Source organism: Aythya fuligula, chromosome 1, assembly GCF_009819795.1.
Source record: "Aythya fuligula isolate bAytFul2 chromosome 1, bAytFul2.pri, whole genome shotgun sequence".
Taxonomy (NCBI): domain Eukaryota; kingdom Metazoa; phylum Chordata; class Aves; order Anseriformes; family Anatidae; genus Aythya; species Aythya fuligula.
Genome location: NC_045559.1, coordinates 189597944 through 189614247, shown reverse-complemented (window position 1 = coordinate 189614247; position 16304 = coordinate 189597944). Strand labels below are relative to the sequence as shown.

The following is a 16304-nucleotide window of genomic DNA, read 5'->3' as shown; positions in this document are numbered from 1 at the left end:
AGATTTTTTTCACAGAAATTTCAAAAATTTAGAAGTGAATGTGGAAATATCTATGATTTTTGTGGGTTTGATGGCTCTCAACTGTGCTTGTGGCACGAGCCCTTTACAACATAAACTACTTTTATATATTTACACAGCAAAGATTTGAATGTCAGTGTATGTGCATCAGTGTGTGCTAGTTTGGGCCATAGGGCTTACTTACCCATTCACTGATCATAAATTTTGAGCATATAGGAATGCTATGAAATAAAATTAGGTATTTACATGTACATTATTTGAGACAGTTGCTAAATAGCAATATTCTGCTGGCTGAACTAGGCTAATTTTATTAATAAGTCAGATTGCTTAAAAAGAAATGCAGAATGACTGGATGAAACTGAGCCTTGGCGTGACTGCTGATACTTGGGAAGGGTGAATATTTTGAAGATGAAGCTAAGAGGCGTCTCTCCTTTCTACCAGAACCCAAGATTGATACTCCTCCCAGAGGCGGGATGACAAGTTAGGTCATCATAGTGTCAGAGGCTGTCTGCCTGACCAACTTGGAACCTCAGTTTCTCCAGCTTTTGGTTACCAGCCTTTCTGGCCAGACCCATTGAACTTGACCAATCCTTCTGAAATAGTGGACCCTGTTCCTGTCCACATCTGCTTTCTGTTGTGTGCCTTGATCCGTTCTGTGTGCTTCACACCAAGAGAGCAGAAAGTCCTGTAACGACGTGTTCTCTGCTCTTCCTACCCTTTTGTGTACCACTTCCTACTTATCCACAAGAAGAAACTAGCCTAGAAGGATTGACAAAAACAGTTTTGGAAAGGATATGTATATTGCCTGTTCAGTGTTGCAGATGGTAGGGTAAATGACAATGGGAAGAAAGCTTGCATGACTAGATCACCTGGACAAGCTTGAGAGTTGGGCCCATGTGAACCTAACGAGGTTCAACAAATCCAAGTGCAAGGTGCTGCACCTGGGTCACGATAATCCCAGATGTGAGCACAGACTGGGAGAAGAACTCACTGAGAGCAGCCCTGCAGAGAAGGATTTGGGTGTTCTGGTGGATACAAAGCTTGACAAGAGCCAGCAGTGCGTGCTTGAGGCCCAGAAGGCCAACTGCGTCCTGGCTGCATCAACAGAGGGGTGGGCAGCAGGTGGAGGGAGGGGATTGTCCCCCTCTGCTCTGCCCTGGTGAGGCTCCACCTGGAGTGCTGCAGCCAGGTCTGGGCCCCCCAGCACATGAAAGATGTGAATCTGCTAGAGTGGGCCCATAGGAGGGCTGCAAAGATGATCAGAGGGCTGGAGCACCTCTCATGTGAAGAAAGGCTGAGAGAGCTGGGGATGTTCAGCCTACAGAAGAAAAGGCTCTGGGGAGACTTCATTGCAACCTTTCATTACTTGAAGGGGACTTACAGAAAAGATGGAGAGCAACTTTTTGCTCAGTCAGATAAGGACAGGGCAAGGGGGATTCTTTTCTAACTAAAAGAGGAGAGATTTAGATTAGAGGTTAGGAGGAAGTTCTTCACTCAGAGGGTGGTTTAAGGCCCTGGCACAGGTTGCCTGGAGAAGCTGTGGATGCCCCATCCCTGGAGGTGTTCAAGACCAGGTAGGATGTGGCCCTGGGCAACCTCATCTAGTGGGTGGCATGATAAAAGTAGATGATCTTTAAGGTCCCTTCCAACCCAAGCCATTTGATGATTCTGTGATCACAATGTGTGAAGGTTAATCTTAAATACCACCTCATGCAACGTAGAAATGCACCCCTTCCCCTCTTAACTTGCAAGATAAAATCATCTTAAGACAGATTCTTGCCTCAGTGGAAAATGATGCTTTGTCACATCCAGTTAGAAGTGTTTTAATTCAGTTCAGGTGAAGCTGGATTTGAAGGCTATTGATGAGCTTTAGACAGTAGGCCATGTAGTTGCCCAGTTTCGTCATGGTTTACACAACTCTTTGTATATCAGGCCTGCACTTGGTTTGCTCCACTGGCTCCCCGTCAGTTTCCAGTGTTGTCTGAGGCTTTGTTCTTGATCTTCAAAGCAACTACTGGATCAAACACCCTGGCTACATCAAAGACTGTATTTCTATTTGTGAACTGCCAGAATAGCTGTATTCCTTTGGGGCAATGTAAGCGATGGGATATCAGAGCAACCACGCCTCAGCAGGGGGCTTACTTCTGGGTTAGGGTTTCAGGATATGAAAAAAACTCCCCGAGGCGAGCAGGTGAATCTAGAGTAAGATGGCTTAAAGGAAATGCTACAAAAAGAAGAAAGTTAACATTATTTTGAATGCTACCAGGTCATGAAAGGGACTACATTTTAAAATATCCTTTTATATGAATTTTAATACTCTAAATTTTAAAATTTGTGTAATGACCTACTAACAGTATTTAAAGCTTACTGTTGCATTGCGTTAAAATCACAAACATCACTTACTGGTAGAAGCCATGTTATTAACAAAAGCTAAAGGGTGACATAGCTCAAAAGGAACTGAAAGTTTTAGTAGAGTTAATAAATATTTTATAATGTGTGACTGTTGACAGATGGAAATCAAGTCCGGTCAACTTCTAAACTAACTTTAAAACTCTTTATTTCTAGTGGACCAGAAATACTCCACCACCATGCTTTGTATAAAGTACTATGGACACATTGGCACCACTGAAACAATTCTTCCCCTGGCTCAACCTGATTGCAAGGGACAAATTAATTGGTTAAAAGGTTGAATGTAATAGTTGCAACTCCAAATAATTTAATTAGGTAAAAAAAACAAAACAAAACAAAACAACAAAACTATTAAATTAGATATAAATTAAATACCACAATGAACGTATTCTGTAATTTAATCTTGGAAAATGTGAAGTTTTCTGTCTGTGTATAGGTTTTCATGGCATATTTTTTCAGCTTTCCCTTTATCTCATGATAATAGATAATATTCACCTGAACACCTATTGAATGCTATAAGAGAGACAGCATTTTGCTATTTAAAAAAAATTAACCCCTTGAGTGTTTGTTTTCTGTAAAAGATGCATCAATTTCTTCATTTGAAGCTCCTCTCAGTCTGCCTAGCACAACTACCTATCTTCATCATATTCATCTTGCTTTATAGGAAAACTGAGTTGTTGTATCTTACAACAAAGGCAATGAGAAGTTGTATTGTCTTCAAGCAGAACAAAAACTCTAGCTGATTCTGCCCTGTTTGCCTCATCTTACGTGCATTTCCAAAATGGCTGAAGTGAGTTACTGTTATGTGGTACACGTGGCAAGTTGATGGCAATGAAGTTTACAAACCTTCTATATTCTAGGATAGGCATTTTGCTGATTTTTTTTCTGTAAAGTTTTTGCATAAGAATAGTCTCCTTATGCCCTAGAGGGAAATGATGTAAACGCAGAAATGTTTCTATCCCAATGCCATATCAAAACTGAAAGACTTCCTAGAAAGTTTGTATGATCTGGAACTAGACTGCAAAACAGAAGGGGACAACCTGTCTGGTGGAGTAAAAGAGGTACCTTACTATTTTTATTCTACCAAGGGGTAACAAGCTAAGTGCTACTGAATCCTGTTCTCCTGACTGGCCTGATGTGATGATTGAATGGGTTTCTGTCCACAGTTGAACTTCGTAATAAATCATGCTACAAAGCACATTATCACTAACCTTAGACGTAAAATACAGATGGTCCAAATCTATTCTTCAGTTAATACTGACTTTGGTAGTCATTGCTCTCTGTAGCATCCAGTCCCAGTTCTCTAAATTGCATCCTATTTGTAAGTTTTATATAAGGAGTTTTTGCAGGTATTATCTTGAGCTATGATGTGATTTTTTTCTCCAGTTCTTGTGGTGAGTAATGTGAAGTCACAAGACTTCTTCTTCCTGACTGGCTGATAAAAATTTGAAGCAAGAGTGAAAAATAATGAGTTTTTGTTGTTCAACTGTGGATGATAAATGTTCAAGCTCAAGGTCTTAACAATTTCAGGGTCTTACGAGTATTATAATGAATATGTAACAGGCAGTGCTCATAAGAAATATGACCTCATGATTCCTGATGAATTAGAGGCATCTTTGCCAATTATTTCTCTTGTAATAGTGAGCATTACCTTGAACAAGTCTCTGCAAATTTTCTGCTGTAAAAATGAATATGAGTGTGTAACGAAAGTGAAGGCTTGATCTGTGTGTGCGTAATTGTCTTATGAGCATATATATAAATGACAAAACTTAAGAAATGATGCAATATCAACATTTTGCCGACATAACTGAGAATATGAATGTGAACAGCCCAAGTCTTAAAAGATGACTGCCATTAAACGTTAGCCTTCTGTGGCATAGTGTTACACAGAAATATTAAAAATATTTTGTTCCATATCAGAGCTTTAAATACTGTTTCTCTTTTGCTTTTTTATGTATATTGTTATGTGCTACTTCTAGAGAAAGAATAGATGCAGTGGGACAAGTAAAGAACAAATATTTAATGTTTAAAAAAATTCGAAAAAAGCTATAATTTAATGCAGGATGCTTTTTCAATATGGAAATGCTTTAGAAAAATGTAACCTTCAAAATAGTTTTCTGTTGAATTAATAGTGCTCTGTGATGTTATACTAAAAGATGAGCTAGAGGATATTTTTGGAAGCTAGAAAATACTTTTTGCTCTTGATTTTGTTGTGAAGTTTTGCATCTGAAGTTCCCTGGTAATCAACATGCTTTTCAGTAGGTGGTTATATTATTGTAGGTAGTTCACAGTGCTGCTGAGTCTGATGATGCCCTTAGTGATTTTATACACCCACCTGTGCAATGACCTTTACTAGTATTTCAAAATAATCAAGAATAAAATGCATGCTTAGTATGTTTTTCTTCTGCCTTCTAACAGCAAATCTGGCTTTTAGCACTTTCTCCTGCTTGCTTTCAATGCTTTGGGGAAGTGTCACTGGACAAGCTCTTGCAGTGATGGCTAATCTTGCCCCAAGCAGCTTGTTTCCTTCCACCTACCGTATGTGTCAGTATAATAGGGACCTTTGATAGGGGTTGGCTTTTTTTGTTTGTTTTTATTCTGATGAGGCACGTGCACTTGAAGAGGTTGTTCTTTTAAAACCATGGCCTGGAGGTGGATGGAAAAATCAGAAGAAAAATGAACTTCAAATATTTAATTAAGTGAAGTTATTCATAGAATGAAGTGTCGTTTAAATGAGTGCTGTTTTGGAAGCTCAGCCATGTGAATATTGCTTAGAAATGTAAACAAAAGGTAGCAATGTCTTTAATTATAGTTTATTTCCATTTGTTTTGTTTTGCACTATAAAAATGCATGAATCTAGCATTTGTGTTGCTTATAAATGCTTGTTTTGTGTGTGTGTGTGTGTGCATATGCAATTGCATATGCCCTCCAGCCCATCTGCTTTCTTTGTGCCTGTTAGCAGTAGTGATATTTACAAAAGTGGTGCCGTTAGTTCAGGACTGTGATGGGCAGAGTGTATATTTCCAAAGCAGTCAGACTAATTAGATTAACCATTATGAAGAAGTAGCTTCTGTGTCCTCTTTGTTAAGGAATTTACAAGGCGCTGCTGCACCCTGGGTGAAACTTGCCTTCCCCATCTGGGAGATGGGGGCTGCTGGGAGGGAGCCGGAAGACCACACATCACTTGTGGTGGATGGCAGAAACTCTCATAGGACAGTTATTTCAGCTCAAGTAACATTTTGGGTTTTAACTGCAAGGACAACCGTCTGAGTTTTAAATCAGGGTGTTATAAAGTACACCTTACCCAAGTGATTAATGTGTCCTCTGGCTCGCATCCCTTTGCTAGTGTGTTTGAGAGACAGAGAGTTTCATATTAAATACTTTCAGATGACTGTTGATCAGTTGCTGCCAAAATCTCTTCCAGTTTTGGTAGATTTAAGATGATGGTATTACGAAGAAAGAATTTGAATGTAAATCTTTGAGCTTAATTTTGAATAGTATTTCTTCAGCCTTTAACAGCCTGGAACGGTGATGATGGCAGAAACGATTCTGTTTTCCTGGCTATACTAGTGGTGGCCTTTGAGTGTGGTTGGATGTTTTTTGTTAGTGCATCACTATTAATGGAGTCATGGTAATTAGCATGGATTTGTTTGCCTGTCTTAATAACTCTCCGTTTGTCACCTGGCAGGTTGAAGATGAAACAGTGGCTGTTCTAGCACACAGTGGAAGTGAAGACGAGTTTGACCCAAGTACTCTTCCAGATCCTGATAAATACAAAGATTCTGATGAAGAGCAAGATTCAGAAAGTGAAGATAGTCATAGGTATGTACCTGTCCTCTACATTGACTTTAAAGTACTTGTTTTTTAGAAACTGCTGTTCAGATGTTAAGAATTCATTTCACAGTCATCTTGTTGCTTCCAGTACTTAATATTTAAGAGTTTTTTTGTTGTTGTTAGGAAGCTACTAAACAGAATCTGTTCAAAAGGGTCTCATTTCCTTTTGTGAAGCTGAGTGAGAAAAGATTTTTTTGAGTCAGTGTTGAAGGGATCTCAGTGAGAATGTTCCACAAGCGAAAATCTTGACTAATTCCCAGGAGGTTTCATGCATTTCAGAAATAGGTTTCTCTACTGTCACATTCCAGGCTCTGTTTGAAGAGAAAACATTGAAGTCACTTGAGGATTTACATGAGCCTTCTGTACCTGTGTTCTATTAAATAGATTAGTACATGGTAAAACTTGAGTTGCATGATTGATTCAGCGTTGCTCAGACTCATCAATACTACAAAAGAAGTGAAATCTGAGTTAGTATAATGACATTAACTATGTTAGACATTTCTTGTTAATTTTAAAGCACATTTTTAATTATATAAAACAGGAGATTTTGTTCCTTGTAGTTTAACAAAAAAGCACAGGGTGGGGATGAGGATCCGTAGCTGATGGTAACATTCTGCATGTTTTAGCACATACTGCAGGAAGACCAAAGGATTCCAAGTGAAGTCCTGTGTGTTTTTTGTCATTGGCTTCACAGCAACAAGAGGTCCATCTGTGTGTTTCTGACAAAAAGCCTAATGTGTAACAGATTCAGAAACATATTATTGACACTTAGTGCTGTTAAGTGGGAGTCAAGATCTTTATTTTGCTCTCTCCTAGATGTCTAGGTTTAGAAATCTCTTGCTTTTCACATCTGAATCAGCTAGATCTTAGCAGCTAGTTTGTCACTAGCCCTGATGTGGCTGCCTGCTGTGGGGATGGGATGCAGGACTGGGTGTTGGGACATGGATTTGAGAGCTGGATTACCCAAAGTAAACAGCTGGTAACCATGCCCCCTTTATCCCCTTTACCAGTGTGTTGGTCATTAGAACTGACAAGGATAGGGTAAATGCAGAGCTTTTCCTAAGCAGCAGTAAATCGTTCCTTTTTCGTGCAAGGGGGAGAAAGAGGCTAACTGTAACTGAATTATAGTTCCTTCTGTATATTTATTTCCCTGAGCTGATTCAGTATCTCTATGCCATGTAAATGAGTGAAAAGGCTGGGTGTAAAATATCAATACAGCCTTCTAAAAACAGGCAGAACATCAGAGACCCACTGATACTTAACGAGATTCTTTCGGTTCCTGCAGTATTTATGACAGCTTGACTCTACTCATCGGCTTTTGGTGGGAGTAAGCAGCATAATTTGTTAAAGATGTTCTTTAATGAAGTTTAAGATTCAGCATTTATTGAGGAGGGTTATGTAAGAGGATTTGTAGATTGCTTTTCATGTGTTACTGGAGTTCAAGTATATCCGTCCATACTTGATAAATGCATTCTCTAGTGGTATTTTTGTATTGCATGGAGCAGAAGTGGGTTAATACGGTGAAATTTTTTATCAGCTTCACCCAGATAATATTAGAAATGTGGTTAATATTGCCTTTTTAATATATGAGATTCTGATGAGTAATGCCTGGATATAAGGCAGCAATTTGAGCCAGAGGATCCTGTAGAACCCCATTTTGTTGGACCGTCTCTGTTCTGACATTAGCTGTAAGATAGAGACCAGAAGAAGAGTGTATTTAAGAATTTTGATTTACAAAGAAGATTAACAATGGTGCCTGGAGAAGTATTTCAGGATGCTAATGGGACCTTAGCAGTGACAGTTCTGTCATTTTGTCTTTGAGAGCAAATTCTGAGCTGACTTTGGTAGTAATGCTTTGCTGCAGGTTAAAAAATAAATAAATTGTGGAGAGGGAATCTTGAGATAACAGGTAATCACTGGTAGTGCATTTCTTGGAAGGAATAAATCAAGAGTTTATTGGGAAAGTCGGAAGTAGAGCTTCAGTAGGAGGTTGGCCACCAAGCAGTATTTGTGTTGTTAGTTAGTATGTCACTTTTGAAGGACAGATTCCTGGAATTGATATAGCTGATGTACCAGCATGTGGGTGGGAAGAAATTACCCACAACTGAGTACAGGAAACCTTAGTGCCTAGGGCGTTTCCTAATTACTCCTAAGTTGTTATGTACTTAGTGTAGGAAAAAGGTACTGTAGTGCTGCATTTCTTAAGCTAGATTCAGCATTGTTTCAGTTTGTAGGCTTAGCTAGGAAAGGCTATCTCAACAATACCAGGTTTTGTAGAATAACTGCTTAAAAATGTTTTGAAAAAGTGATGGGGGCGGTCATTTTAAAATTTGGGAACTTTATTTAGTTTATGTTCAGTATCATTAAATAACCATTTACTAGGGAAGATCGCTTCTGTCTCTCTTTGATGTATTCTTACATCACTTCTTATATTAATCCCTTCCCCAAAGATGTCAGCTAGACTCAAGATCTACTAAGCTTTAAGAATAGAAGCTGATAGGGTTGGACAGGTTCTTGGCAGCAGTAATCAGTGCAGTTTTTTGGAATCAGCAGCTGACCTGGCCCACTGGAGCCAAAACGTCAGCTCACAGTGAGGGATAAGGTTAGGGCCTTGGTCATTACCTCTTCCTGTGAGGCGGGACGGAGAAGGAAGAACATATTTAAAAGGAAAATGGGAGCGTAGTAATACTTTCTGACAAAGTATTTTCCTCAGAAAATCTCAAAACATTTTACAGAAGAGGTCAGTATGGTTTTTATAGAAAGGAATGTTGAATCACAAAGTAACTTCAAATTGTGTTGGTGACACAGGTCTGGGAATAAAATTCAGGTACCCTGGGGGCCTATTGAGTGCTCTGACTGCTAGACACAGCGTTCCCTTTGTAACTAGGGGGAGAAAATGGTAACTAATCTTTTAAATATTTTAGTTATATTTTTCAGTATGCCAAATTTTCACATATAAACTTAATACCATGCAGACCCAGTTTTTGCTTTACCATTTTATTGGTTTTGTCCTCACTTTAATTACCTTTGCAGGGAATAGTTTTTTTGAACTTCTCTGTGCTTACTGTATTTCAGTTTCTCCCAAGAAGATTAGTTTTGAATGCAATTTGGGATGAAAAGAGTAATTTTGAGCACAAAAAAAAAATGCTATATATATGATCCAACTTGAGATGACATATAGATTTTTTTTTCTGCCATGCATTACGTCTTGTCAGGTTTTCCTTTAATAAGTGTACTTTAAGTATGTTGTTTGGAGCATGTTTGGAGGTGACCTTGGCATGAAGTGCAATGGTGGAACGTTTTCCATGCTACAATGCTATCTACGTTTTGTTCATTTATTTGAAAGATAGCTTAAAATCTAGAAGAGGTTTGCCAACAAAATAGTCTTTTCCCCTTTTCCTTTTCCTTTATGAATTTCGCCTTGAGCCTGGCAAAGAATGATTTATTTTGAAGGTCGGATTTTATTTGGTGTTTGAAACCTAGGCATGTGTGGAAGTTGCTTTGTCTAAAAAATCATATTTCAGGTTTTGAATAGGAGAAGCGAAGGCATATCAAATAAAATTTTATCTTATAATTTCTTTAAATTAAAAAGGTGTACATGCAAAGAATCTGTTGAAACATAGTTTCTGTTATGATTTTCACATGCAATATCAGGATATTTTTGCCATGCAAACCCTGCTGACTTAGTTAAGTGTTTAGCATTCATTTTATGACTGCAAAGTTGCAATTCTGTTTTTCTTCCTTAAGTAATGTATTTGTGTAAATCTTTCATGTCCATTTAGTGTTTGGGGAGGTTATAACCTAGTTGGGTTGCTTTTTGGTATCAGTTTTGGGGTTTAAGCTTCCTCTGGCTAGTAGCAAAACATTGGGGTAATGCAGGCCTCGAGAATGCTGAGGCTTGAGGCCTGACAGCCCGACCCTGCCTGCCGGGTTAAAGCACCACAACAATACCAGTCGTGGTTGTTTGCCCAGAATTTTGGTTGACTTTTCAATAATGGAAAAGGTACTTTACTTCTTCAAAGAGATTTTTTTAAGTTATCTTTCCCCCCCTCATCTTCACACAACCAGACTGAATGCTTTCCTGCTTTTAGTCCTTACTCTGTTTGCTGGAGGACTAGAGAAATGGACCGTAAATGTGTTCAGTCTTTTTGAAGAAGGGATGAGGACAGAAATTTTCAGTGTGTGTCAAATTGCTTCAAATTCCTCTCCAGCCTTTAAGCTGAACGGAAATTAATGATGTCCCTGAAAGCAGTTGAAAACAGAACAGTTATGATCGATAGGTAGACACTGAGAGTTTGCTGGAAGAGTAGGCCACATCAGTTTATGCACTGCTCTGATGGGAAGAGTGCTACAGATGAACCTGTAACATCAAAGACCACCATTCTGAGTTTATTGCCAACAGTGATATCTAGAATTAGGTAGCAGAGACACCAGGGTGAGTTATAGTTGGAGACAGGCTGGGAGTGGGTTTGTACGTCAGGGGTAGAGGCAGTAACTAACTCAAAGGAGGGGAGAGAACAGCCAGGGCAGGCACACAAAAGGAGGAGAATGAAAAATGGTGGGGTGCTCACAAGGGCAGGAGCAGAGAATAATGGTGGGTGACAACGTGCTGATGGATTTGAAGGTGACAGGATCCAGGAAAAATTAAATTTCTAGGAGTGCCTGAAAGGACTGTGCCAGGATTGAGAGCCATTGACGTGCAGCGCAGCGTGCTGCAGTTCATCTAGAGCTGACTTGGGCCTGCCAGAAAAGCAGCAGTCATGTCTTTACAGATTAAATAGATGAGGCCAGGATGAAGGCTTGAGTGCTGACGCATGATTGTCCATATTGCCCACAACTGGTGGGATTTTGGGCAGTGCCAGCTAGAGCTCCTCTGGGCAAAGGCCCAGCGTATTTCAGTGTGGTAGGACAGGCCAAGGACTGTTTCCAGGAGGCAGTGTTGATGAAACCGCATTTCTTCTCTGTTCTCTAGCTCTGAAGAACGCCTTGAGGCACTTGTTAGATGGACTGGGAGCTGTGGGCTGCGTCTGTGCATCCCTTAGCAGACTTTTGTGAAAGCAGAGGCACAACTGAAAGTGGAAGCTTCACTGAAGGAAATTAATTCAGAGCTGGAGAAAGAGAAAATCAAGAAAACAGAGGATTTGAATGCCCAATAAGCCATAGGGCTAAAGGAAAATGGTAGATGAAGAGGCTGTTGAGCATGAGACCATGGAAAAGTGATAAACATTTTGCTGAGAGAGAAAACAGGTAGAGGGGATGTATGAATGGAATGAGGAGGAAGGATGATGGAGATCCTGTGGGACAAGAAGAGGCAAGAAGTCTTGCTGTCACTGGGGAGGAGGGGCTTCTGTTAAATCAACAGTGATGCCTCATGCACCTTCCTTAAAATTGTCCCTGAATTATTTGACGAGTGAGTCACTCTAGGGGCCGTGAAATACCAAGATAATGATTTTATCAAAACCAAATCAGTTGAAAGCAGCATACAGTGAAATTAGGCTTTGAAATTGGAAAATACAACTCTGTTCTGTTCTATATTTTCAAAATTCAGAGATTTTGCAAGAAGTGTTTGGATTAAAATAGAAATAAATATGTTGGGCTATACCACCTACTACTTGCTTTAAAGGAAAAAAGTGCTTCTGAAAGGGGTAACTCAAAGCAAGTAATGAGACCTAGGGTATCTTCCTTCAGCAGTCTTTAAAAATAGAGACCATCTGTCCATGGTTTAAGAAATCAAAAATGTTGTTTTTTTTTTTTTCCCCCTCTATCCTCCCCCCAGCATTTTTTTTTAAACTAGGGGAGCTATACAAATAATGAGTTAAAATTGCCTTTGAATAGAATTCCCTTCCAGCAATACCTCCACAAGCTGAGTAATTAATGACTCCAAGCATGTAATACGAGATTAATTTTTGTATATCTAGCAACATTCATCATATTTGGTTTAAGGCTATCAATGTAAATTGTTAATGAGGTGAAAAATTTAAGTGTATCAAATAGGGTGAAAGAAAATCAGCTGGTTTTCTTAAATACTTATTTTGCAGTCAAATTGGGTTTCTGGTATTTCTAATCCCTTAACCTCTTTATATAAAAATATGGGAGAAGAACAAAGTTACGAATGACCTCATCATTACCTTCTGTAAATCTTTATTAGGTGTGACTGATCATGTTAACTCTTAGATCAGCATGGGAGAGATTCTGGATTTCATAGAATAGAATCACAGGATCGTTAAGGTTGGAAAAGACCTCCAAGATCATGTCGTCCAGCCATCCCCCTACCACCAACATCACCCACTAAACCCACTAAGCACCACGTCCAACCTTTCCTTAGAATCATAGAATCATAGAATCATTTAGGTTGGAAAAGACCCATAAGATCATGGAGTCCAACCATCAGCCTGGCACCACCAAGTCCACCACTCCTTGAACACCCCCAGGGTCAGTGATGCCACCCCCTCCCTGGGCAACCTGTCCCAGTGCCTGACTGCTCTTTCTGAGAAGAAGATTTGAGGGGAAAGGAAAAATGTCTTTGTTCTGGTACCATTTAGTTTGTGATTTTATGGCTAGTCAGCAGGTTACAGGTATGCAAGTCAGTAGTCATTGCTGCTCAATTATGTACCTTGTTTTATTTTGAAAATTATGGGCAAATGGCAGGTTTTTTATACCATGTTCAATATTTTAAACCTAGATGCTGAAGTTGACCTGCCAAGTTGTTGAGATGATTCATCTGCAAGTCATGGTTTTCCCTCTAATCACAGCATCACAGAATGGTTGAAGTTGGCAGGGCCCTCTGGAGGCCGTCTGCTCCAACCCTGCCCAGGCAGGGACACCCAGAGCAGGCTGCCCAGGCCCACGTCCAGGCGGCTTTTGGAGCTCCCCAAGGAGGAGACCCCACAGCCTCTCTGGGCAGCCTGTGCCAGGGCTCCGTCACCCGCCCAGCACAGCAGTGCTGCCTGGTGCTCAGAGGGAGCCTCCTGGGTGCCCGGCTGTGCCCATGGCCTCCTGTCCTGGCACTGGGCACCACTGAGCAGAGCCTGGCTCCGGCCTCTCTGCACCCTCCCTTTGGGGATTTAGGGACACGGATGAGATCCCCCTGAGCCTCCTCTTCTCCAGGCTGTTACATGAGTAAGTTCATGAAGGCCAGTACTTAATGTTCTGATAGCGAGAAAATACCTGTAAGAAAGGCATTGTAAAAAATCTCTTTCAGGGCTTAATCATGCTATCCATCTACAAAATGGTATGGAGCAAATATGGTATTAGTATTTCTTAAAATTCTGTAGTTTATAAATTAGTTATCAACAATTGGAGGGTGATAGGCAGGCAGAGAAAAAAATCTGAAGAATGTCAGTGCTGTGTTAAGTTTAGAAGGAATGAGCGGATGCAAGGGTTAGGTGGGTGGCTACTTTTATCTCCAAAGGCAGCAGTGCATTTTGGGGAGAGTTATGCCTCTGACAGATGGATGTAGAGCAAAATCAGGCACCTTCAACTGGAGCAATTTAAACCCAGAACAGTGTTATTTGATCCATTTGAGAATCATATGAATAATATCAGTTTTCAGATTGTTGTATAAAGATAAGGTAGAATTGCTCTGCGTGAATACATTGAGTGGAAACCAGCGGCCTAGGGCTGGATCAGATCCTGTTGCTTCATGGTTGCAGCAGTGTCTGCCCAGGAAGGGGCAAGAAAAGGGCTTCAGCCACCCCCTTTGAATCCTCTGCCACTTGTCTGCTAGAACCTTTAGGAAGTAAAGATGACAATGGAGCAGAAGCAAGATGTTGGTGGTTGGTTTGGGTGCTTTTCCTCAATCATTTCCTCTGCATGCTTCCCAGGCAATACGAAGAAATATTCAGCATATTGTCCTGCTGGTCTGATTTCTGTTTGAGTATTTTTTCTTGTTCCAGATTGTAGTGCTTTAGCTCCAAGACATACTCAGCTTGTCTTGTGCTTCTAGTACGATTACACTGGTATTTCATTACAAGTAGATTAATCTTCCCTTTTCCTGCAATTGTTTTTTATAAATCTCGTTTTAGAGCGGTTTTGATTTACATCAGTAGAATGGCCAGTAAAGGGAATAACACAAGACAATATATTTTCATTACCATTTCTGTGTGCTATAGCATTCTGACAGCAAGTAAGAAAGAAGCTGCACTGGGCTTTGCGGAAGGGACTGCAGTAATTAATCTTCATTAGGACTGCTGCCATGGCCTTATGAATTAAAATTTATTACGTGGAAGACGGTTTGTGGCACAACATGTTTGATTAGCAAAATGCCAATATTTACGGTATAAATTATTCCTAACTTTTCTGAACTGTATTTTATTAACAGATTCATTCATTATTCATGTACTTTTCTTTGGGAAAGAGGTCGTGGCAGCTGTATTACAGTTTGGGAGCTCAACTCATGGCCTGCAGTTCAGTGGGGAGGGCAGTTTATTTCCAAGTGCTGCTAAACCTCGGCTCCAGAGCAAGCTCTGATAAATGGTAACTGAAGCAGAGCCTGTCTGGAGAGCTCGGAGTTGCTGCTGTTTAACCAGCAGCTACGCAGCTCTGTGGCCTCACGTCTCAAATGGTTGAGTCAAAAGCACATAAAAGCTAAACCTCACAGAGCAGAGGTTGGCCAGACCTTGAAGTCCAGATGCAGGTTGAATATCAGGAATTTAAATAATTTAATTTTTTTTTTGGTCTGGTATCTCCTCAAAACACACTTTTGAGATTATTTGTTAGTGGTTAAATGAAGAGAGTTCCCTGGTGTCTTGCTGTCAGGGTCTCATACCCCCTGTTGCCCAGATGCCATACCCATATATGCTGGCATTCATTCCAGGGCCTGGATTCAGAAAATATGCTTTAGTGCTTGTGCAATAATCATTACCTGTGACAAGACAGTATCTTCCTTTGTTGTTACAGCTGTGTGAATGGTGACCCCAGAAATCAGTGTGAGTGCAGATAAGTCGGCTATGGGTGTCTCTTCGCCTGTGTAAGCACAGCCCTGCCCAGTAAATCACTCCATCAGCAGTGTCAGGACGTGTGGGCAGCTCGGGCTGCTGCAGCAATGACAAACTGAATTGCACCAGATGGTGAAAGGAAGGAATTGTAATCCAGCTGTACGTGCCGCTTTCTGAGCGTTATAAATAGGAAACCGAGAAACACGTTGGCTTTGGCTTGGATCTGAATGGTGGATTTGCTTTCTAACTACGTTTTTATGTTAGAAAATAATTCACCTCAGAATTACTTTATTTTATTTTGGCTGCTGCTGGGGACACCAGCTGGTAGTGCATCGGTGTGCGTGTACGTGAGGAGTAAGGGGCCATTTATATCTCTGGAAAGGGACCAACAGTAAAAGGCTTGCTCTGCAGGGAGGGCTGACAAGAGGTCAAGGGAGACCATGGAGGAATTAATTTGACAAGAAGTGCGTAACTCATCCCCATATAGCTGCTTTCACATACCCACCTTCCTTTTGCACGTGAGAGCTGCACCTCATACATCTCTAGAGAGCTTTCTGTCTGACCAGTTGAGGAGAGGCACTGAAGGGAGAGTGGGATGCGCCTTGGTGTCATGACGGCAGGTATCTCTCCTGGTGGCCCCATGGCACCTTTTCGCTGCCTTCATCCTTTTTGAAAGCTCCATCTCTGCTCCTCCAGAGTAGTCCCAGAGCCACACCACCAAACTCACCAAACCAACCACACCACTCTCCACACCACCAAACTCACAGCCGCTGTCTTTCACCACCCTTTGTCCCAAAATCATGACCTTATTTGTACATTTCACCCTCAGTGTGGCTCTCTGCTTTTTCTCCTAAGTATCCCTTACCAAATACTGTCTTGTTTCTACTTGTGCATCACGAAAGCACAAGCCTTTAGCTCCCTTCACTCAATGACTTTTCTGCCATTTTCACGTGTCACACATTCCTCCTTGTTTACTTCTGGAGCTTACAGCCCAGTAGGGGTCAAATTAGTGTGAAAATACACCTGCTGCTGACGTGTAGACACATCTTTAGGATGCACGATTAATCTAGCACCATGATCCCACAGTAATAATAAGAAACAGCTTGA

General features: G+C 40.7%; 1 protein-coding gene across 1 annotated transcript in view; it reads left to right on the top strand.

The window, feature by feature from the left end:
* Positions 1–16304, top strand: part of LOC116501818 (probable ATP-dependent RNA helicase DDX10) — a 77931-nt gene that overhangs the window by 59267 nt on the left and 2360 nt on the right. The window contains exon 4 of the mRNA XM_032207420.1: positions 6116–6249. Within this exon, the coding sequence (XP_032063311.1) occupies positions 6116–6249 (134 nt within the window). The remainder of the gene's footprint in view (positions 1–6115; positions 6250–16304) is intronic.